The 21283-nt window shown below is 47.4% G+C and overlaps 1 protein-coding gene across 4 annotated transcripts in view; it reads left to right on the forward strand.

Annotated features, from left to right (window-relative positions):
* BTBD11 (BTB domain containing 11) overlaps positions 1–21283 on the forward strand; it is a 315694-nt gene that overhangs the window by 284750 nt on the left and 9661 nt on the right. For 3 of the 4 annotated variants that reach the window (XM_043440280.1, XM_043440279.1, XM_043440282.1), the window contains 4 exons: positions 4303–4408; positions 8876–8978; positions 11665–11746; positions 19753–19821. In XM_043440280.1, the coding sequence (XP_043296215.1) occupies positions 4303–4408; positions 8876–8978; positions 11665–11746; positions 19753–19821 (360 nt within the window). Of the gene's footprint in view, positions 1–4302; positions 4409–8875; positions 8979–11664; positions 11747–15764; positions 16567–19752; positions 19822–21283 lie in introns of those variants that run through there. The other variant, XM_043440281.1, reaches the window with a different exon arrangement.

Raw genomic sequence — 21283 nt, forward strand, 5'->3', positions numbered from 1 at the left:
CCAGATTTCTCCACTGCAAACTTACTCTCCCCTTCCTCTCACTTTCCAGACTGTGCTCTTTGGAATCAAATCACCATGTGCAGCCCTGACATCAGAGTGGGGAGCTATGTGCCTCCCAGATAATTTCAGAACAGGCGGCCCCTGTCTTTACTTTCTTGGGTGATACAACACACATTGAAGTGAGGAAGCAAGGGCTTCACAGTGTGGGTCACCTCTTAAGATGCTGAATAAGCACCTATTGAATTGAATTAAACAATCACCACCACTACAAAAAAAAAAAAGCCCTATGAAGGGCCCAGTTGCTCAGGCTTCTCTCTTTTTTTAAGTATTTTTACTTATTTATTCATTTATTTATTTTTGGCTGTGCTGGGTCTTCACTGCTGCTCGCGAGCTTTCTCTGGTTGTGGATAGAGTGGGGGCTGTTCTCTAGTTGCAGTGCACGGGCTTCTCGTTGCCTGACTTCTTTGTTGTGGAGCGCAGGCTCTAGGCTCTGTGGGTCCAGTAGTTGTAGCGCACAGACTTAGTCACCCTGGGTCACGTGGGATCTCAGTTCCCAGACCAGGGACTGAACCTGTGTCCCCTGCATTGGCAGGTGGATTCTTAACCACTGGGGCACCGGGGAAGCCCCTAGGCTTCTCCTAAGGGTCATCAAGTCCAGGAAGGGCATCTTCATTCCCTCCCAGAGTTGGTGAGACGGGGGCTGACTTACCAGCAAGGCTCCTGAGACAACCCTGGGTGCAAGTAGTGAGTCCAGCACCATTCATCAACACAGTTTGCACAGAGCATCTTGCAGGTCACCGTCTCATCTTTCATGTGACATGCAAGTACTCACTGGGCATCCCTAATGTGTCGGACTCCCTGGGGTCGTAGGGATGATAAAATAGGGTCCACCTAAGGCAAACGCTAGTCGAACTGTATTAGTTTCCACTGCCACAATAACAAATGACTGCGATTTAGAGGCTGAAGACGACACCCGTTTACCATCTTGTGGTTTCCATGGGTCAGAAGTCCAGGCATAGGGTCTCAGCTGAGCTTTCTGTTTAGGGCCTGACAAGACCATCATCAAGGTGTCAGCAGCTGGGTTCCTTCCTAGACACTCGGGAAGAATCCACTTGCAACTTCATTCGGGTTTGGGTGGAATTCAGTTCCTCATGGTTGCATTTCTTTGTTGAGGGTCAGTAGGGGTCATATTTTTTCCCAGTGTCAGGGCCTGCATTCCCTCTCAAGCTTACCATGTGGCCCCCACTGTCTTCAAGAAACAGTTCATCAAGTCCTTCTCAGGCTTCCAGTCCCTCTGACTTCCTCTTCTCCTCATCCCTCCTGAATTTCTCATGCATTTTAAATGCTTATGTGATTACACGGGGCCCACCCAGATAACACAAAGTAATCTCCCTTTTTTAAGGGCAACTACTTAGTGACCTTAATTACTCCTGCCAAGTCCCTTTTGCCCTGAAAGAGAACAGATTGACGGGCATCATGGTATCTCATGATGTTCCTAGTCCCAGGGGTTAAGGCATGCAATCTTCTAGGGCAGCGATTCCCAACCATTTTTGGCACCAGGAACCGGTTTCATGGGAAACAGTTTTTCCATGGACTGGGGAGTAGGAGGGAATGTTTCAGGATGATTCGAGCACATTACATGTATTGTGCACTTTATTTCTATTACATGGGCTCCACCTCAGATCATCAGGCATTAGATCCCACAGGTGGGGGACTAGGGACCTGATGCTTCTCCAACATCAGTGTGCATGGGAGTCACCTGCAGAGCATGTTAGTGAGGATCTGATTCGGTGGGCCTAGGGTGAGAGTCTGCGTTTCTCGGAAGTTCCCAGGCAGTACTGCTGCTGTGTGCTGGTCAGTGGAGCATATTTCTGTGGTCAGGCTTTGTTGTTGTTTAGTCGCTAAGTTGTGCCCAACTCTTTGCAACCCCATGGACTATAACCTTCCAGGCTTCTCTGTCCATGGGACTGTCCAGGCAAGAACACTGGAGTGGGTTGCCATTTCCTTCTCCAGGGGATTTTCCCAACCCAGGGATTGCACCCAAGTCTCCTGCATCCCCTATATTGGCAGGCAGATTCTGTACCACTGAGCCACCAGGGAAGCCCATGGCTGGGCTTTAAACCAGAGGAAATTTACAGTTGCCAGCTGAGGTCGAACCTAAGACAGAATTTCAGAACATTAAACTTGTGGTTCTCAAACCTAAGGGGACATCAGAATCAGCAGAAAACTTGTTAAAATACTGATTGCTGGGCCCCGCCCCCAGTGTTTCTGGGTCAGAGGTCTGAGATGGGATCTGAGGGCATGCATTTCTAACAAGCTCAGGTGGTCTGAGGACCACACGTTGAGAACCACCGCTGGAAACATGAGCCAGTTGCTTTGTGCGGGTTAAGTGAGAGGAGCAGGTAACACCTTCTGTTAGAAGGCCTTCATCTTTGAAAGTAGAATCCCTTTTTCTATCCAATATAATTGCCTCCGCTTGGGCACTTCTCTGCACCCCATCTGAGGTAACATGGTGTCTTGTAGGATCAAAGGGTTGGATTTCTTTTCATTTGTTGAACTGCAATCCCTCTCTTTCAGGAACACAGTGAAGTAGATTCAAGCATAGCTTGAACCGATAACATCATTAGTAGTCCCAAACCTATCTTTTTAAAATCAAAAATAGCATTCATTGCATTTATGTACAAAGCAACACTTGTTTATTTTAAAAAGATATAAATATATAAGAAGAAAACATCATCATCCCACCCAAAGGTAGCTACTCTATTTTCCAGACCTTTTTCTATACCTGTCAATCCAAATACATATGTAGCCTTTTATTTCCAAAACTACATGGTACAAACTGTGTTGTAACCTACTTTTCTTAATATATTGTAAATATCGAGTTATCTAACCACTGTTTTTTAGCCCCTGGTTTCAACCCCGTTCACCCAATAAAAAGCATCCCAAACATGCTGATTCCTGGCCTCCCTCCTGCATGCCTGCAGTTGGAGGGGGATTAATGGGCCAGCCCGGGCCCCCGTGGGACAGGAGGGAAGGACGTGAAGGACGGAGGCTGATCAGAAACAGGCTCCCGGAGTACTGGAACAGCCGAAGTTTTCCATCGCAGAACTATTCCTCCAAAACACACACACACTTTTTTTAGGAGAAAGTGATTCAGCTGAGCACTTCTGGATCCAGAAATGCCTCAGCACCAGAATCAAGAGCAAAGGAAAGCTAAACCAGGAGCCTTTGTGTCTTGGTGGTGCAGAGTGTGGGCACAGGACCAGAAGGGCTTCCTGCTGCCGTTTTTAGGCTAATTAGCTGCTCTCGGAATGTTTCAGTGTTGATAAAGCTGTGCTTATGGTAAAAACTTATTTTCCATCCTGTGAGTTGCAAAACTTGCTTTCCAATGAAAGTAAAGAAATGATTAGATATTTAAGTTGATTTCATGTCCTGGATATTGTAAATAGTGCTGCAATAAACACGGGCACAGTGTCCTGCATTATGGTTTTTCACTGGATATATACCCAGTAGTGGGATTGCTGTCCAACGACAGATGAATGGTTAAAGAAGATGTGGTATCTATACACAATGGACTATTACCCAGTCACTAAAAGGAGTGAAATAAGGTCATTTTTAGAGACGTGGGTGGATCCAGAATCTGTCATACAGAGTGAAGTAAGTCAGAGAAAAACAAATATCATATATTAATGGATATAGGTGGAATCTAGAAAAATGGTACAGATGAACCTATTTCCAAGGGCAGAATAGAGATGCAGACATAGAGAATGGACATGTGGACACAGTGGGGGGATGAGGAGGGTGGGATGAATTGGGAGATTGAGGTTGGCATATATACATCTCCATGTGTAAAATAGATAGCTATAAAGCACAGGAAGCCCAGCTCACTGCTCTGTGATGACCTAGAGGTTTGGGATTGGGAGGGGGGTGGGATGGAGGCCCGAGAGGGAGGGAATATATGTATACACATAGCTGATTCACTTCGTTGTACATCAGAAACTAACACAACATTGTAAAGCAATTATATTCCAATAAAAAAAGTGATTGGAGCAAGAAAAGATTTAATTACAAATTAAACTTCCACCATAAACCTGCTAGAAATGGTGGACAAACTGAACAAGCAAACCCAGGGCCTGTCGGGCAAAGTGAAGGTGTGATGTCCAGGGAATTTCTCTCGGAACCTGCAGGCAGTCTGTGGGCTCCTCTGGCCCACGGCGGGGGCAGGGGGCCCGTTCCTACATGGGGGCTTGGATGAGGTCTCGCACAGCCCCCATCAATGTGAGCTTTCTTCCCTTTCCACAGAACGAAGTGATCAGCCAGCAGCTGTGTGTCATCTTCACTCACTGCTACGGGCCCTACCCCATCCCCAAGCTCACAGAGATCAAACGGAAGCAGACCTCACGCCTGGGTGAGTGGGGGCTTCCTGGGTCCCGCCCTGCACTGTTGCTTTGTGATTTGAGGACAGGAAGGAAGTAAATGCAGCAAAAGAAGAAGGTGGGCATGTTGGAGGGCAAACAGGATGGATACAGGAGTGAGGCAGGTGGAGATCGGGGTATCACCTTTGTTACATGATTAAACTGTCTGGAGAACATACGCTGGGGATATGGACAAAGGGACTCACCAGCACCTCATCCCTTCACTGAGCGCCTTTCTTCTGCACATCACCGACAGTGATGACTGCCCACGCCCTTCCAGTAGCTGGGTAGAGTCCAGAGAAGGCTGAGACCTGCATAGCCACTCTCCCCCATCCTCTCCTCTAAGAAGTTCCTCTTCCTTGAGATGGAACGAGCAGGGTACAGTGACAGGCCATAGTATGCCCCTAATGGAAGTCCTGCAAGGAACTGGAAGGAGAGATGAGCAAGCGTCACCCTCTAGACAAACACACACACACACACACACACACACACACGGAATGGTGCTGAACTGAGGAGATGGGATGCCCTGACACACACACACACACACACACACACACACAGACACACACACACACGGAATGGTGCTGAACTGAGGAGATGGGATGCCCTGACACACACACACACAGACACACACACACACAGACACACACACAGACACACACACACACGGAATGGTGCTGAACTGAGGAGATGGGATGCCCTGACACACACACACACACACACACGGAATGGTGCTGAACTGAGGAGATGGGATGCCCTGACACACACACACACACACACACAGACACACACACACACAGACACACACACACACAGACACACACACACACAGACACACACACACACACAGACACACAGACACACACACACACACACACACACACACGGAATGGTGCTGAACTGAGGAGATGGGATGCCCTGAACTTCCATCGGGTTGGCAGTAATTACTCTTCACCCTTCTTGGACACTTGCTTTGAGCTAGCCCTAACCAAGCTCCCCGCTACTCTCTCAAACAATCCCTGGGCTACCCGGGAGGCGTGTGGTGTTATCCGGGTCACAGCTGAAGACAGGGAGGCTCAGCAGAGGCTTCAGCATCAGTTCAGTTGGAGCTGGAGCCTGAACCCAGGTCCCCCACCAAAGCCACAGTCCCATCTTTCTCCAGTTGGCCTCTGGGATTTTCCAGAAGAAACCTTTCCATTGGGCACCAATTTCATGCAGAAGATCCTGGGGCTGCTGGCAACCTGGTGAATCACCCAGGGAAAAAGGCAAACACCTGACTGCCTTGAAGCCTGAAGCATGAATCTTCTTTTGCAAAGGCTTGTCTCTCACTGCCTGGGGACCGATAAAATATTACAGATAAAGGACTCCCCTTCCCATTAAGGTTGGGGACTTTCCTGCTTCCTGTTTCCTTTTCCTATGAAGACCAGGAAACTTTAGAGAAATGGAAGCAGCTGAAAAATGCTACCGTTTAGCAAAGCCCCTACTTTTGAAATAGATGAGCTAGTTTAAATTAGTGAAAAGGCTGATTTCATAGAAATGCTTTAAAGTATTTTTGTTCCTGTCACAAATAACCTATTAATTTAAATGGCACAAATTTTTGCTAAAGTGTAAAACTTAACAGCTAAGTCAAAGGTTGCCTTGTTTTCTTTATGCCCATTCATGTCAGTCAGTTCAATAACTCAGTCGTGTCTGACTCTTTGTGACCCCATGGACTGCAGCACTCCAGGCTTCCCTGTCCATCACCAATTCCCAGAGCCTACTCAGATTCATGTCCATCAAGTCGGTGATGCCATCCAACCATCTCATCCTCTGTCCTCATCCCCTTCTCCTCCTGCCTTCAATCTTTCCAAGCATCAGGGTCTTTTCAAATGAGTCAGTTCTTTGCATCAGGTGGCCAAAGTATTGGAGCTTCAGCTTCAGCATCAGTCCTTCCAATGAATTTTCAGGACTGATTTCCTTTAGGATTGACTGGTTTGATCTCCTTGCAGTCCAAGGGACTCTCAAGAGTCTTCTGCAACACCACAGTTCAAAAGCATCTATTCTTCAGTGCTCAGCTTTCTTTGTAGTCCAACTCTCACATCCATACATGACTACTGGAAAAACCATAGCTTTGACTAGATGGACGTTTATTGCAAAGTAATGTCTCTGCTTTTAATATGCTGTCTAGGTTGGTCATAGCTTTTCTTCCAAGGAGCAAGCATCTTTTAACTTCATGGCTGCAGTCAGTCACCATCTGCAATAATTTTGGAGCCCAAAAAATAAAATCTGGCACTGTTTCCATTGTTTCCCCATCTATTTGCCATGAAGTGATGGGACCGGGTGCCATGATCTTAGTTTTCTGAATATTTTAAGCATGTAGGCAACCCAAAATGTACTAAAACTGCAAGTAGTTCCACCTTGTAGAAAGCAGGTGTTAATTAAAATATTACCAGGGAAACAAATCATAAAGATCCATCAAATTTACAGACTTTAGAGAGTGAGGGTTACACTGCTAGGGCATAGCAATAATTTCTGACATCTGGTGCCTTACAAGACACCCCTGTTAGAGCAGACATTTGCAAGCGCTGCTTCAGTGACGCAGCATAAAATCTGCTCTCCTGTAGCTATAGGAAAGGAGAGAAAATTTTTTTTCCTCCTGAATTTGCTGAGATTTCTTTCAGCAACAATTAAAAGGGCCTGGTTTTCAGGCCAAGCATTGTAATTCCAAACACCAAGAGAAAGAAGGCAGGCCTGAGAAGTTCAAAGCTCACAGATGAAAGAAAAAGGACATAATATAATAATTAATAAGTGGAATATAAAGCATATAGTGTTCTGCATCTTCAATACGACATTCCAAGCTCAGATAGCTAAAGGTGGTCAAATAGTTGTTCCTTAGGGACCTGCTTATAAGGAAAGAGAAGAGTGAGTAGTGACAAAAGTCCCGAAGTGGCATCTCCATAAAGGTCATGTAAATGAATGAAATGGGTTTGGTGTAAGACAATAGGGAGTGGTGGGGACTGTGGCAAACTGGAGAGCACACGCCTGATTTTTTTACATGACATTGTCCTCTGCCCTCCCAATGAATTCTAGGGGAGAATGGTAAAAAGAGCTAAAGGTAGGAGATGTTAGCAGTCTGGGAAGCGGAAGTGGGAGCTAGTTGAAGGTGGAGAGTAGGAGTGAGAGTCTGAGCAGAGGGAGGGGGGTTGCTGGCCTTCCTCTATAGCCTTTCTTCTCTTCGTTGTTGTTGTTTAGTCGCTAAGTTGCATCCAGCTCTTTTCTGACCCCATGGACTGTAGCCTGTCAGGCTCCTCTGTTGATGGGGTTTCCTGGGCAAGTATACTGGAGTGGGTTGCCATTTCCTCCTCCAGTCTCTTCCCTTTACGTGAAAGGTTTTAGAAGTTTGGTTTTTGTTGCATTTTTTAATTAAAAAAATTTTTAAGAGTATAATTACAGATGATTTGACATTTTTATGCTTTTTTTATATGGTTTAGATTAAAGCTTTTTTATTGGGAAGAGGTCAAGAGGCTAGAGGTACTGACAGAGAAATATGAGTAGCGGATACCCAGGGCCACCACCTAGGGTGAATCAACCAGGAGGAGAATCAGCCAGAAAGGCCAATTCTGGTTCTGAGTTACAGCAGGGTCTGTGTAGGGGGCCAGGCCAGGGGTCTGACTTGGAAAGTGAGCATGGTGGAGTCGGGTAGGGGTAGAGGTGCCTGGGCCAGTTGGTGGATTTGCCAGCGAGACCACAGTGCTGAGATCAGGACGGACTGGCACCTTTTGTAGCCCGAGTGGAGATGCCTAAGATGCCAGGCAAATTGGAGGATTCCGGCGCTTAGCAATGCAGGCCCTGGAGTCAGAATGTCCAAGGTCACATCCTGGCTTCTCCACCAGCCACTCGCTTGACCGAGTCACTGCGACTCCCGGCTTCATGCCCCTGTCGCACAGCTGACTGTGGCCCCTCTCTCCCAGGGCTGAGTGAGTTTACACCTGTCGGTGCCAGCTCGCACGGTGCCTGGCACATCTTTTTTCTTGGAGGTGAGGGCAGGAGCCTGGCTCCTTGGCCTCTGATCCTGAGAGAAGGCTTGGATTTTGAATCCCCTGAAACACAGCAGCAAGCGGGCGGGAACCACTTCCGTCCAGAAAGGACGGCACCAAGCTGGAGAAGGAGGAGTGAGGTGGGGTGGGTGGTCACCCACCGCACCTGACGGTCATCTGAACTCTGGCTGGGGGTGAATCTTCTAAGGGGAAATGCTACTTTTAATCACAAATAAGCTGTGAGGATCCCCTGTGAAATATCGAATTCCAGTTAATTGCACGTTCCTGTAACTGATCCTGTTTCCTGTTTGGTCACAGTCTCTCCAACAAGTATTTTATCACCATGGCCTCCCTGTCAGCTCTTATGGGCACTTTTCTAAAAGAGGAATCCAAACCTCATCCTTCTCTCCTCTAAAGCTACCCTCTCTCCTTTTGCTGTTCCAGATCCTCATTTTCTTAACAATAAAGAAATGTCAGATGTCACCTTTCTGGTAGAAGGAAGACCATTTTATGCTCACAAAGTGCTGTTATTTACAGCATCTCCAAGGTATGTATCATCAGTTTTGAAAGCACTGAATTATAAGGGTGGTTATTACTATTCTCTGAAATTCAGTTTGGATGGTATCATCACTGAACGGGCAGATTTTCTTCTCAAAATCTAGGTTCCAAGATTATAGGGCATTGGTATACCTTGTTCAGGCAGCATGATTCACAAAGACAAAAGGCAGAAGCCGCCTAGGAGTCCATCCGTGGAGGACTGGATTTTAAAATGTAGTGTATACATTCCTTGGGCTTCCCAAGTGGCGCTAGTGGTAAAGAACCTGCCTGCCAATGCAGGAGACATAAGAGATGCAGGTTCAATCCCTGGGTCAGGAAGATCCCCTGGAGGAGGTCATGGCAACCAACTCCAATATCCTTGCCTGGAGAATCCCACAGACAGAGGAGCCTGGTGGGCTACAGTCCATGGGGTCGCAGAGAGTCAGACATGACTGAAGCAAGAGCACGCACACACACATATACATACATTATTCAGCCTTAAAAAGGAAGCCAGTTCTGACACATGCTACAATATGAATGGGGACATTATATGAAGTGAAGTATGCCTGTCATAAAAAGACAAATATTATCGTATATGATTCCTTTTATATGAACCATCAGTGATCAAGTTCACGCAAGTGAAAGCAGCTCAGTTGTGTTCGACTTTTTTCTCCAGGCCAGAATACTGGAGTGGGTAGCCATTCCTTTCTCCAAGGGATCTTCCCAATCCAGGGATTGAACACAGGTCTTCTGCATTGCAGGCAGATTCTTTACCAGCTGAGCTACCAGGGAAAATCAAGTTCATAGGGACAGTAAATAGGAGGCTGGGAACTGGGGCTAGGGGAGGGGGAGTAGGAGTTGTTTTTTGAGGACAGGGTAAGTCTTGGAGATCGATTGCACAATGATGTGAATATACTCCATGTAAATATTAGTAAACACTCAAAACTGGTTAAGACAGTAAATTTTATGTTATGTACTTTTTAACCACAGTTTGGAAGAAGAATACAGGGCAGTCTCTAGCATAATCAGCAGTCTTTGGGTGGCTTAGCCAAGACACTGTTCCTCTGGGCAGATGGAGCACATACTGAGCACAGAGCTTCGTGAGTAGAGAGTGGACTGGATTGAACTTCCTTAGCCAGGTGTCCTCATGCAACCTGAAAACTCACACTGCAGCCTTGAAATGCCTGCTCTCCAAATATCAGGGAACTCAGGCATAAGGCGCTCAAAATACACAGGTCCTGAATCTTACTTTTCCTGAACGCTGGAGTTGACAACGATAAAACATCATCCCTGCAAACTCCAGGAGATAGTGAAAGACAGAGAAGAAAAATACACTATCCTTTGCATGGTTCTGTTGTGACATCATGGAAGAGCTATATCAATACTGTGTGTGTGTGTGTGTGTGTGTGTGTGTGTGTGTGTGTGTTCAGTCGCTCAGTTGTGTCCGACTCTGCGACCCCATGAACTGTAGCTTGTACCAATGTTAACTTCTTAGTTTTAACAAGGTACCATGACTATGTCAGATGATAACATTAGGGCAAACTGGGTGAAGGGCGTACTGGAACTTTCTGTACTATGTTCCCAACTCTTCTATAAATCTGAAATTATTTCAGATGTAAAGTTTAATTTATAATAAGAGACATGTCTGAGCTTATTTCTAAATGTGTTGAGTATGGGGGACTTGCCTGGTGGTTCAGTTGCTAGAATCCCCTGCACTGCAGGGGACAAGGGTTCAATCCCTGGTCGGGACACTAAGATCCCACATGCTGTGGAGCAACAAGCCCACGCTGCAACCTTTGAACCCAAGCGCCACTACGAGAGAGTGTGTGTGCCATATTGAAAGATCCCGCATAGTGCAGCAAAAATCCCACGTGCTGCAACCAAGACCCGATGCAGCCAAATAAGTAAGTAAATAGAGTATCAGTGTGTTCCACTGACTGGGTCTCTACCCACGAGGAACCTCGTTTAGCCAGTGGCAGGAAAATGCATCTAAAACCCCCAACAGAAGGTCATTCCTTTAGGGAGACAGTTAGGTAATCAACAGATGTTGATGCCTATGACATTAAATACCCACCGTGCATCAGGGCCAGCCTGGCTCAGGCTCTGAGGATGCAGCAGAGGCAAGAGTCAGCAGCAGTCCCTCCCCTCTTGGAACAAAGGTTGTGTGGGAGGAGGAAGGAGTGAGTTGGAGCGCTCCATGGGCACCTGAGCAGCTTGAAATTTGAGTCAGGAAGGACTCCAGGAAGGAGGCAGCCTTTGTGATGGGCCTGCAAGGTGGAAGGGGTTTTTTGTTTCTTACTTTATTTATTCTTTTGGCCTCACCGCGCAGCTTGTGGGATCCTGGTTACCCAACTGGGGATCAAACCTGGGTCTCCTGCAGTGGAAGCTCAGAGTCCTAAACACTGGACCACCAGCTGGAATTCCCTGGACAGCGTTTTAAAAGGCATTTGTTCTTTTCAAATCACCTGCTTGAGAAGTAATTTAACAGTTCTAGGCACTGTTTTTAACTTTAGTGTTTTAACTTCAAATTGGATTATGATATCATATCAGGGGACATGATATTAGACAATCTATGGACATGTCATCGTATTTCCGAGTTGGAGAATATATTACATGTTTCTATCATCAGAGAGCTGAGCCTTGCAAGCTGTGGATGTCTTTGTGAGTCTTCTCTCCCCTTTTATGTTCTCGCTCAGGTTCAAAGCACTCCTCTCCAGCAAACCAACGAACGACGGCACCTGCATCGAGATCGGGTACGTGAAGTACCCCATCTTTCAGGTGAGCCCCCGCGGTGACCCGGAACTCTGCCTGTGGGTGCGGGGCACCAGTGGGTCCCTCCCAGCCTCCGCCTGTGGATCAGCCACCACACTGTCATCCGCTCCTGCACTTCCGGCCCTTGTCTTCACACTGCCCCTCCCCCTTACCATCCATGCAAGCCCACAGCGTTAACTGAGCACCTGCTATGTGCCCAGCACTGTGCTGGGCCTGGAGACCCAAGGATAAAGGGCATTCTTCCCCTGGGGCCTCACAATCCAGAATGGATAACTCTGAGTAGTTAGTCAGTTACAATATAAAGTTGGAGTGAGTGTGAGAGAACCAATGCGCTATGCCAACTCAGACCAGGGAGGTTGGGGAGGGCCCCTTGATGGGGTGCCAGCTGGAATACTGCAGGCTGAATTCAGAGACCCTGGTGAGCTCTGGGGAGGCTTGGGGCTTAAGAAAGGGAGTTAGAGGGCTTTCACTGGTGGTCTAGTGGCTAAGATTCTGAGATTCCAATGCAGAGGGCCTGGGTTCAATCCCTGGTTAGGGAACCAGATCCCACATAATGCAACCAAGAGTTTACGTGCCATGACTAAAAAAATCTCACATGCCACAACTAAAGATCCCACATGCTGAAATGAAGATTGGAGATCCCACATGCTGCAACTAAGACCCAGTGCAGCCAAATAAATAAATTTAAAAGGGGGATGGGGCCAGTTAGAATGTTGCAGGCAGAGAACAGGAGGTATGAAGTCCCCCAGAGATGATTGAGCCCAGTGTGATCAGGAACCAGTGGACTTTAGGGAATCCAGTGTCATGTTAATATTAATAGGCTAATTAATAGTTAATAGGTTAATAGTTAATATTAATAGGTTCAGGTTAATAGGCCTGAACCTAATGTAAATAGGAAGGAAGGCTTGTCAGAGGCCAGATGACATGGCCATGTCTCTGTTCGATTGAAAGCAATACCGTTTGGTTTATCGGGCACATTTGAGGGGAGCACAGCAACATTCTTGCTTTTCCTCCATCCTTCATGTCTGATTCACTGGGGCTTTTTTTGTGTGTATGGTGGTGTCTTTGTCTGGTTTTGGTATCAGGGCGATGGTGGCTTCATAGAAGATCTCTGGGAGTGTTCCTTCCTCTTCAGTCTTTTGGAAGAGTTTGAGAAGGACCGGTATATGTTCTTCTTTCTGTGTGTGGTAGAATACACCTGTGGAGCCACATGCTCTTGGATTTCGTGCCTGATTCATAAATCCAGCCCGTCAGTGACATGTCAAGCTAATAGAAATTCACACCCCTAGCCAGCCTCACAGCCCAGTTTCTGGGCCTCTGCCTCTCATCAGCGGTGTGAAGGCGGGCGGGCTGCTTGCATCATCCAGGGGCCCGCAGGGGAGACTGTGGCCCCTCCCTGCCTCCTCCTACAGCCAGGGCTGGTAGGCCAATGTGGGTGACCTGGGGATGGAGCTTATAGAATTCTGAACAGGACCTGATTCCTCCAGTTCAGTTCCAGAAGGACAGCCCTGGGAAGACGTGGAGAAGACACAGCCTGTCCCTCAGGAGACTTGCATTCCAGGAGGGTTGAGGAGACCACGCAGAGATAAGCAGGTGTCAGGGCTGGCCATGGTCTCCGGCCAGAGGTCCTGGTCTGGACTGTGAAGGACAGGGCTGCATTTCAGGATCTAAATGCTACACCCCTGGGTTTAAACAGCAGCATCCCCCTGTTTGAAATCATGATCCTTCATGTGACCTTGAAAAAACTGCCCAGCCTCTCTGAGCCTCAGTTTCCTTATCGGGCGAATAGGAGGGAAAGGGTATTCCAGAGGGATAAAGAGCACAAACAAAGGCACAAAAGTGGGAAGCCCTGGTGTGTGTTAGAGGGAAAGTGATTATAGTCCATTCAGCTGTGCCTTAAGGTAGACTGGACACTGAAAAGATACACTGGAGCCAGGTAGTAGAAGCCAAGTGCCAGTGGCCAGATGATGGTTCTTCCCTCCATTTACTAACCTTGGCCCCCAGATCCTGTGATTCAGAGTGCTACCAGGAAACCACCATGCCCTCACAGTAAGCCCTGAAGCCCGTTCATGTGCCTATATTTCCACCGTTAGAGATGCACTCCTTTGGTTATGCTGAAACTTCAAAATAAAGAATTCTTATAGAATAAGCATGGGCAAGACACTCTTCTCTGAACCTCATTTTCCCCATTTTTAACTCCAGCTATGAATGAGGCACTGGCCTTTGCTTGCACGTAGCTATCTGGACAAATCGTGCCACTTTTAGAGGTCAGGGACTGAGGTCCAGAGAACCTGGTGTTAGTCAATGAGAGAGCCATTATTTGAAGCCAGTCCGGTCTTTGTTGTTCAGTCGTTCAGTCGTGGCCGACTGTGAACCCATGGACTGCAGCATGCCAGGCTTCCCTGTCCTTCACTATCTTCTGGAGCTTGCTCAAACTCATGTCCGTTGAGTCAGTGATGCCATTCAACCGTCTCATCCTCTGTTGTCCCCTTCTCCTCCTGCCTTCAATCTCTCCTAGCGTCAGGGTCTGAGTGCTAATGAGTTGGCTCTTCGCATCAGGTGGCCAAAGTATTGGAGCTTCAGCATCAATCCTTGTGATAAAGATTAAGGATTAATTTCCTTTAGGATTGACTGGCTTGATTTCCTTGCAGTCCAAGGGACTCTTCTTCTCCAGCACCACAGTTTGAAAGCAGAGAGGAACAATAACACTAGAAGCTCTGTTTCTTGTGCAGCAGCTACGTGCAGGGCTCAAAACCAGCAGTGCTCAACCCCAGTGCAGTGGAATCATTTGAGGAGCTTTGACGATTCCCAGTGTCCCGGCTGTCGTTCAGGATCTGGGCTGCAGCTCAGGCATCAGCATTTTTAAGTCTCCACCCTCTGCCATCATCCAGAGTCATGTGCAGCCAAGGTGGAGAACCAGGGCTCTAAGTTACAGTGTTTCTCAAACTTTCAGAAGCCTCAAAATCTCCGGGGGAAGCAGTAGGGGTGAAGAGAGTTGCTGTTAAGCCACGAAAGTTGCTGAAATGCAGATTCCTGAGCCCCACCCCCAGAGTTCCTGAGTCTGTAGGCCTGGGATGGGGCCCGAGAATTCATGTTTCTTATGAGAACATAGGTGATGCTGATACTTCTGGTCCAGGGACCCACTCTGAGAACCATGCCCCGTGTCGTCTAATCAGTTCAGGCCTCCCAGTTCCCCCTCCAGGTGGCTCTTCTCCGCCCGGACAGACAGGTAGAGGAAGTGGCCAGGCTTAGCTTCAGACCCAGGCCTGGCTGACTCCCAGACCTGATCTCTTACCTGCCTCCCTGCTATGAGGCCTTGGGTCCTCCCTAAAAATCACCCAGCCCCAAGGAAAGGCCCTTAGTGTTTGGGGCATGAGCCCAGTGCTGAAAACCGTGAACCCCCCTCTCCAGCTCTCTGAGTGCCCATGAAGGGGGCACTTATGCCATCAAGCCTAGGACTAAGGAGGGGTTCTTGTCATCAGAACCTGACTTGTGGCAGGCACTCAATAGATGCTGGGGGCCAGCGGAATGAGAGACGTATGCAGGAAGGCATGGCCCCAGGGGAATCGAATGCCTCTGTTTACTTTTGACCAGGGAAGGCTTCCCAGCCACATTAGCCGTGAGTTACTGTAATGGGCAGAGAAGATTGAGCAGACCCCAGGGAATTCTCCACGTGCCTGCCCCTTCCCCATAAAAGAAGAAAAGCCTCATTCGTGGCTCAAAATAGGCCAAGTCAGGCTGAATCTGACCCAGAAGGAGGCTCCCAGGGGCCAGCTCACTTCCCTTCCATGCTGAACAGAAGAATTTTAGTAAATGAGACGGCTTTGAGTTTCCTCTATGTGACTGTTTAACATCACACGCGGGCAAGAGCCCCTTGCAGCTAAGGCTGCACCTGGGAGCAAGGCCTCCAGCAGGCTGTGGACGCCGTTTACATCCTGCTTCATGCAGGTTGACAGCTGCCAAGAAAAGCAACTCCATAAACAGACCCCTTGGCCTAATCAGGGTCCGTTTCACTCCCTTGCAGAAAAGGCTCATGCCGGCTGAGTCTGAAGGTGGCACAGCACAGCCCAATTTAATTCCATTAGCCCCATGGTTAATGGGGCTCCACGCCTGCTCCTGAAAGCAACATTTCAAGTCAACAACGCAACCTTGAGGAAATGAGATAGCATGCTGGAGAAGTGCTTTGTAACTGGAGAGACCCTGTTTTCAGGACAGTTATTATTATTATGGCTCTTACCATCACTATTATTGATTTGGCCTTTATAAAAGAGAGGTCCTTGGGGAATAAATGGATTTTAATAAAGCCAGTGTCTCAACATTTGCCAAAGATTAGATGCTTATGACCTGTCTGGGTTCGGGGGAAGAGTAAACAGTGTTACGTTATCATTTCACAAAGCCTCAATCATCAACACTAAAGCCCCACTCTGCCACAGGCAGTTGGCCACTGGGAGACTCAGACACAAAAGAGGAAGGGGAGGAATGGTGTTTCTGGTTAAAGTGTACTTGCCGCTGGCAGGCACTGGGAATGCAGAGGTGGGTAAGACCCACTCTGCACCCTCAGACCCCAGCAGGAAATAACACTGCAGTCGTGGGTGGTATGCCGCCCAGCATGGGGTGGGAGGCAGCTAAGAGAGCTGAGCAGGTCTGCGGAGGCTTCACAGAGGTGACTGCTGAGCTGGATCCTGAGAGAGGGGCCAGAGATCAACAGGTGGAGAAGGAGGGAAGGGCATCCAAGCAGAGGGAACAGTGTGGGCAAAAGCAGAGTGAAAGAGACGGTAGTAGGTTCTAATAAAGGCAAGTGGTTGAGAGTGGGAGACCAAACCAGTCAATCCTAAAGGAAATCAACCCTGAATACTCACTGGAAGGACTGCTTGCTACTCAAGCTGAAGCTCCAATACTTTGGCCACCTGATGCAAAGAGCCGACTCATTGGAAAAGACCCTGATGCTGGGAAAGATAGAGGGCAGGAGGAGAAGGGGGCAACAGAGGATGAGATGGTTGGATGGCATCACTGAATCAATGGACATGAGTTTGAGCAAACTGCGGAAAATAGTGAAGGTCAGGGAAGCCTGGTGTGCTTCAGTCCATGGGCTTGCAAAGAGTCGGACACAACTTAGTGACTAAACAACAACAATTGAGATGAGAAGGGAGGAGTAGTAGGTGAGATCTGAAAAAGTAAATTGATCCAAAGCCACAGCATCCATTTCAGCAACAGTGAAAAATGGAAACAACCCACATGTCCATCAACTGGTGGATGGATACACAAACTGTAGTACATCCATACAACGGGATGTTGTTGAGCAGTGAAAAAGAAGTGACGGAGTGTGATACATGTGACCTTGAAAATGCCATGCTAAGTGAACAAAGCTAGATGCAAAAGAACACATGTTGTACAATTTCATGTATATGAAATGTCCAGAAAAGGCAAATCATAGTAGATGTCATGACTGACCCAAAGAGGAAATGGGAGAGACTGCTAACAGGCATGAGGTTTCTCCAGGGGGCGGGGGTTGAAAATGTTCTAAAATTAGATTGTGGTGGGACTTCCCTGGCGGTCCAGTGGTTAAGACCACACTGCCACTGCAGGGGGCACAGGTTGGATCCCTGGTATGGGAACTAAGATTCTGCATGCCAAGTGATGCGGCCAAAATAAAGTAAAATAAAATTAGATTGTGGTGGTGGTTGTACATTGTGGATACCTAAAAACCACTGAATGGGGTACTTTGTTTTTTGTGGCACCAGGTCTTCACCCTTGTGCACGGGCTTTCTCTAGTTGAGATGAGCAGGGGCTACTTTCTAGCTGTGGTGTGCCGGCTTCTCATTGCAGTGGCTCGTCTTGTTGCAGGGCATAGGCTCTAGGCATATGGACTTCAGTAGTTGCGTCACGTGGGCTCATAGTTGTGGCTCACAGGCTTAGTTGCTCCAGGACATGTGGAATCTCCCTGGCCCAAGGATCAAACCCATGTCCCCTGCATTGGCAGGCGGGTTTTTTAACCACTGTACCACCAGGAAAGTCCGAACTCTGTACTTTAAATCAAAGCATTTTTAGATTCCACATATAGGTGACATCATACGGTCTTTTTCTTTCTGATTTACTTCACTTAGAATGATGATCTCTAGGTCCATCCACATTGCTGCAAATGGCATCATTTCAGTCTTTTTTATGACTAATATTCCATTGTGTATATATCTATCTGTATTCATATATAGACATAGATACACACACATCTTTATCCATTCATCTGTCAATGGACATTTAGGTTGTTTTCATGTCTTAGCTATTGTAAATAGTGCTGCTGTGAACATTGGGGTGCATATATCATTTCAAATTACAGTTTTGTCTGGATACATGCCCAGGATTTAGGATTGCTGGATCACATAGCAAGACTATTTTTAGAATTTTTTAAGGAATCTCCATACTGTTTTCCACAGTGGCTGTACCCATTTACATTTCTACCAACAGTGTAGGAGCATTCCCTTTTCTCCACACCCTTTCCAGCATTTATTATTTGTAGATTTTTTAATAGTGGCCATTCTGGCCTGTGTGAGGTAGAACTTTGTTATAGTTTTGATTTGCATTTATCTAATAATTGCCCTTGCTGAGCATCTTTTCATATGCCTATTGACCATGTGTATGTTTTCTTTGAAGACATGTTTATTTAGGTCTTCTGCCTGGGTTTTGGTTGGGTTGTTTGGTTTTTGTTATTGAGTTACATTAAAAGCGATTACTTTAAACCCACTTGCATAAAGTAGATTGAAATCAGTCACAAATGATGTTGAATGACCTGAGTAAGAAAATGGAAGGTCATTCATACTAGAAAGATTTTTCACCCTCAGAGAAAATTAAAAAGCTAACATTTACTGAGTTCTTGCCATACATCTGCCAGATCTCTGTTGGGCCTCTTACATGCATTAACTCGTTTAAATTCTCATCACAACCCCATGAGGTAGGTAATATTATCCCCACTTTACAGATGATGAAACTGAGGCATAGAGAGCCTAATTTAATTCAGGTCTCACAGCTTTTAAGTGGCAGAGCCAAGTCAGAAACTGAAGCAGTTCAACTCCAGGACCTTGCTCTTAACCAGTGTCCTGAATTGGTCAGACTGTCAGAGCCACAAGGGACCACAGAGGGCAACCCGGTCCAGTCACCTCATTTTACAGACATCCAGAGATGGGATGTAAACAATCTACAGGTTTTTCTAACACAGCTGCTTAGGGTCAGGCAGCTAAAGTCAATGTGTTATCTAGGCAGGCAGAAAACATTAGAGAATGGTGGAGACTATGGCCAACTCGGGAGGATACACGCCACCTAATGTTTTAACATTCAGCTTCATGGGAGGTGGTGACAGCCAATATTCTCACAGCCTTGGGCTTAATTCTACCTAAGAGACACCAGTTTGCAAAGCTCTGGGACTTTACACACCATCCAGTCATGTGTACGAAGCCTGGCTTGGACAGTTCACACCATCAATAAAACATTGAGACCCTGGACCCTTAATGACTTCATCTTGGCCCTTATCAAGATATAATAAGGAGAAGGTGGTCTTGTGGTGGCCCAGAGTCACCTTCTGAAGCTGAAACCAGAGGTTTACGGCCAAACTGGGTTGTGTTCCCAGGAGAGCTGCGGCTGGTTCAGGGTCTTTAAGTCATGCCACATGTGCTGCAGTTCTGGGCAGCTTGATGGGGTTGGAGGTGAAAAGACAACCCATGATTGTCACCCATAGATGGGGGGAAACTGTCCTGGGGAGCAGAGCTTAGAATTGTTTAATTTGGCCCTGAGGGTGAACCACAGGGTGACAGATTACAGCATGGTGTAAGAAAACATATCCAGCCTATAAAACTTGTGAATGGAACTTCTTCCTGAAAGGCCGCAATCCAGGGGGAATGGCCACCCCTGAGAAGGGGTGTCACGCAGGGACTCAGAGCCACTCTGAGGCTTCGACTGGGTGGCGGTAAGGTGACTGTGTCTGTGTGCCGTGGGCTCTGTGCTCACCGTGTTCTGTCTTCCAGCTGGTTATGCAGTATCTCTACTACGGTGGCCCAGAGTCGCTTCTCATTAAAAACAACGAGATAATGGAGGTGAGGAGCCCGCCGTGGTCCTGAGTGGGTGGCTCACGTGGGTGGTGTCTGGGGAAAGCCTGTGTCTGGTTTGCATTTGGATGCAGGCTTGGGGGTCCTGCCTGCCTCCTTCAGATCTCTCAAGGACTTCTTCCCAGAGCCCCTCCCTGGAAGGCTGGGGTGCTGGGTGCGCTAGTCTGAGCTCTTTCAGTAGCAGCTGAGTGAAGCCTAATTTTATCTGGCTCTGGGGGTGGAGGGAAGGAAATTTACTGAAGAGTTTGAGGCTACCTCTAGTTCCAGGCACAGCTGGGGCTCAAATAGCATCATCAGAAACTGTCCTTGACAATTTCTCCCTTGTCATTTGTAGGAAAAACATTTCATCTGAAAGCTTTCCTCAAATCTCAGCGTGTCCATTGAGGCAAAAGCTAAGAGGCAATTACAAGCTCTCCGGCTTCACTCAGCAGCTCCCTGGCTCTCCCCATCTCCTGTCCACCTCTCGTAACTGTGTTCTCCCCCTCCTTGCTCCTCCGGCCTTGTTTCTGCCTCCCATCTGTCCAAAGCCAAGATTTCCCCTGCTCCTTCCTAGGAGTGGGACTCTTGTGTCAAAGGTGGTAGCTTTAAGTGAGTGAAAGTCATTCAGTCATGTCCAACTCTTTGTGACCCCATGAACTATACAGTCCATGGAATTTTCCAGGCCAGAATACTGGAGTGGGTAGCCATTCCCTTCTCCAAGGGATCTTCCCAACCCAGGGATTGAACCCAGGTCTCCTGCAATGAACCCAGGTCTCCTGCATTGCAGGTAGGTTCTTTACCAGCTGAGCCACCAGGGTAGCTTTAAATCAGAAGCCAAAATCGCTCTGCTAGTCCTGAGAGAAAGAGCCGGGACCCCATTCAGGTGCCGGAAGTCCAGGGGGCCTGATGAGAGATGTTAAAACATGAGGAGTCGTTCAAGAAGTGACCCCTCCTGGTGGTTCAGACATGGACTCTGGGCCTGACTGGCTTCAAATCCAGGCTCTGCCCCTTCTGTGATCTTGGACCAGTCATTTAACCTCTCTGATCCTCAGCTTTCATACTTACAGGATGGGGATGACAATATCTACCCCACTGGGTTTTGAAGATCTTAAGAGTTTCTGTTTGTAAGATGCTTACACAGTACCTGGCGTGTGTTCACTGTGGAGCCCTTTACCCCTTTGTTCTTATTCTGTGAAACCTTCCGTGGTCACCCCCCGCCCCCCGAAGTTCCTCTCTTGTCTCTCTGGCCCATTCCTCTGACAAATCACAGCCTCAGAACTTAGACTGCACTCTGAGGACTCAGACTCTTTCATAAACCTTTTAAAAAGCTATTTTCAAATTAAAATAATGAACATACATTTCAATCATGTAAATAATACAGAAGAGCTTTATAATACTTAAAAAGCCCCTCATCCAGCCATCTCCCTTCCATCCCTCCGTCCTTTCCCCAAAGGCAATCCCTTTGAACTCT

Source organism: Cervus canadensis, chromosome 21 (genome assembly GCF_019320065.1).
Source record: "Cervus canadensis isolate Bull #8, Minnesota chromosome 21, ASM1932006v1, whole genome shotgun sequence".
NCBI classification, from domain to species: domain Eukaryota; kingdom Metazoa; phylum Chordata; class Mammalia; order Artiodactyla; family Cervidae; genus Cervus; species Cervus canadensis.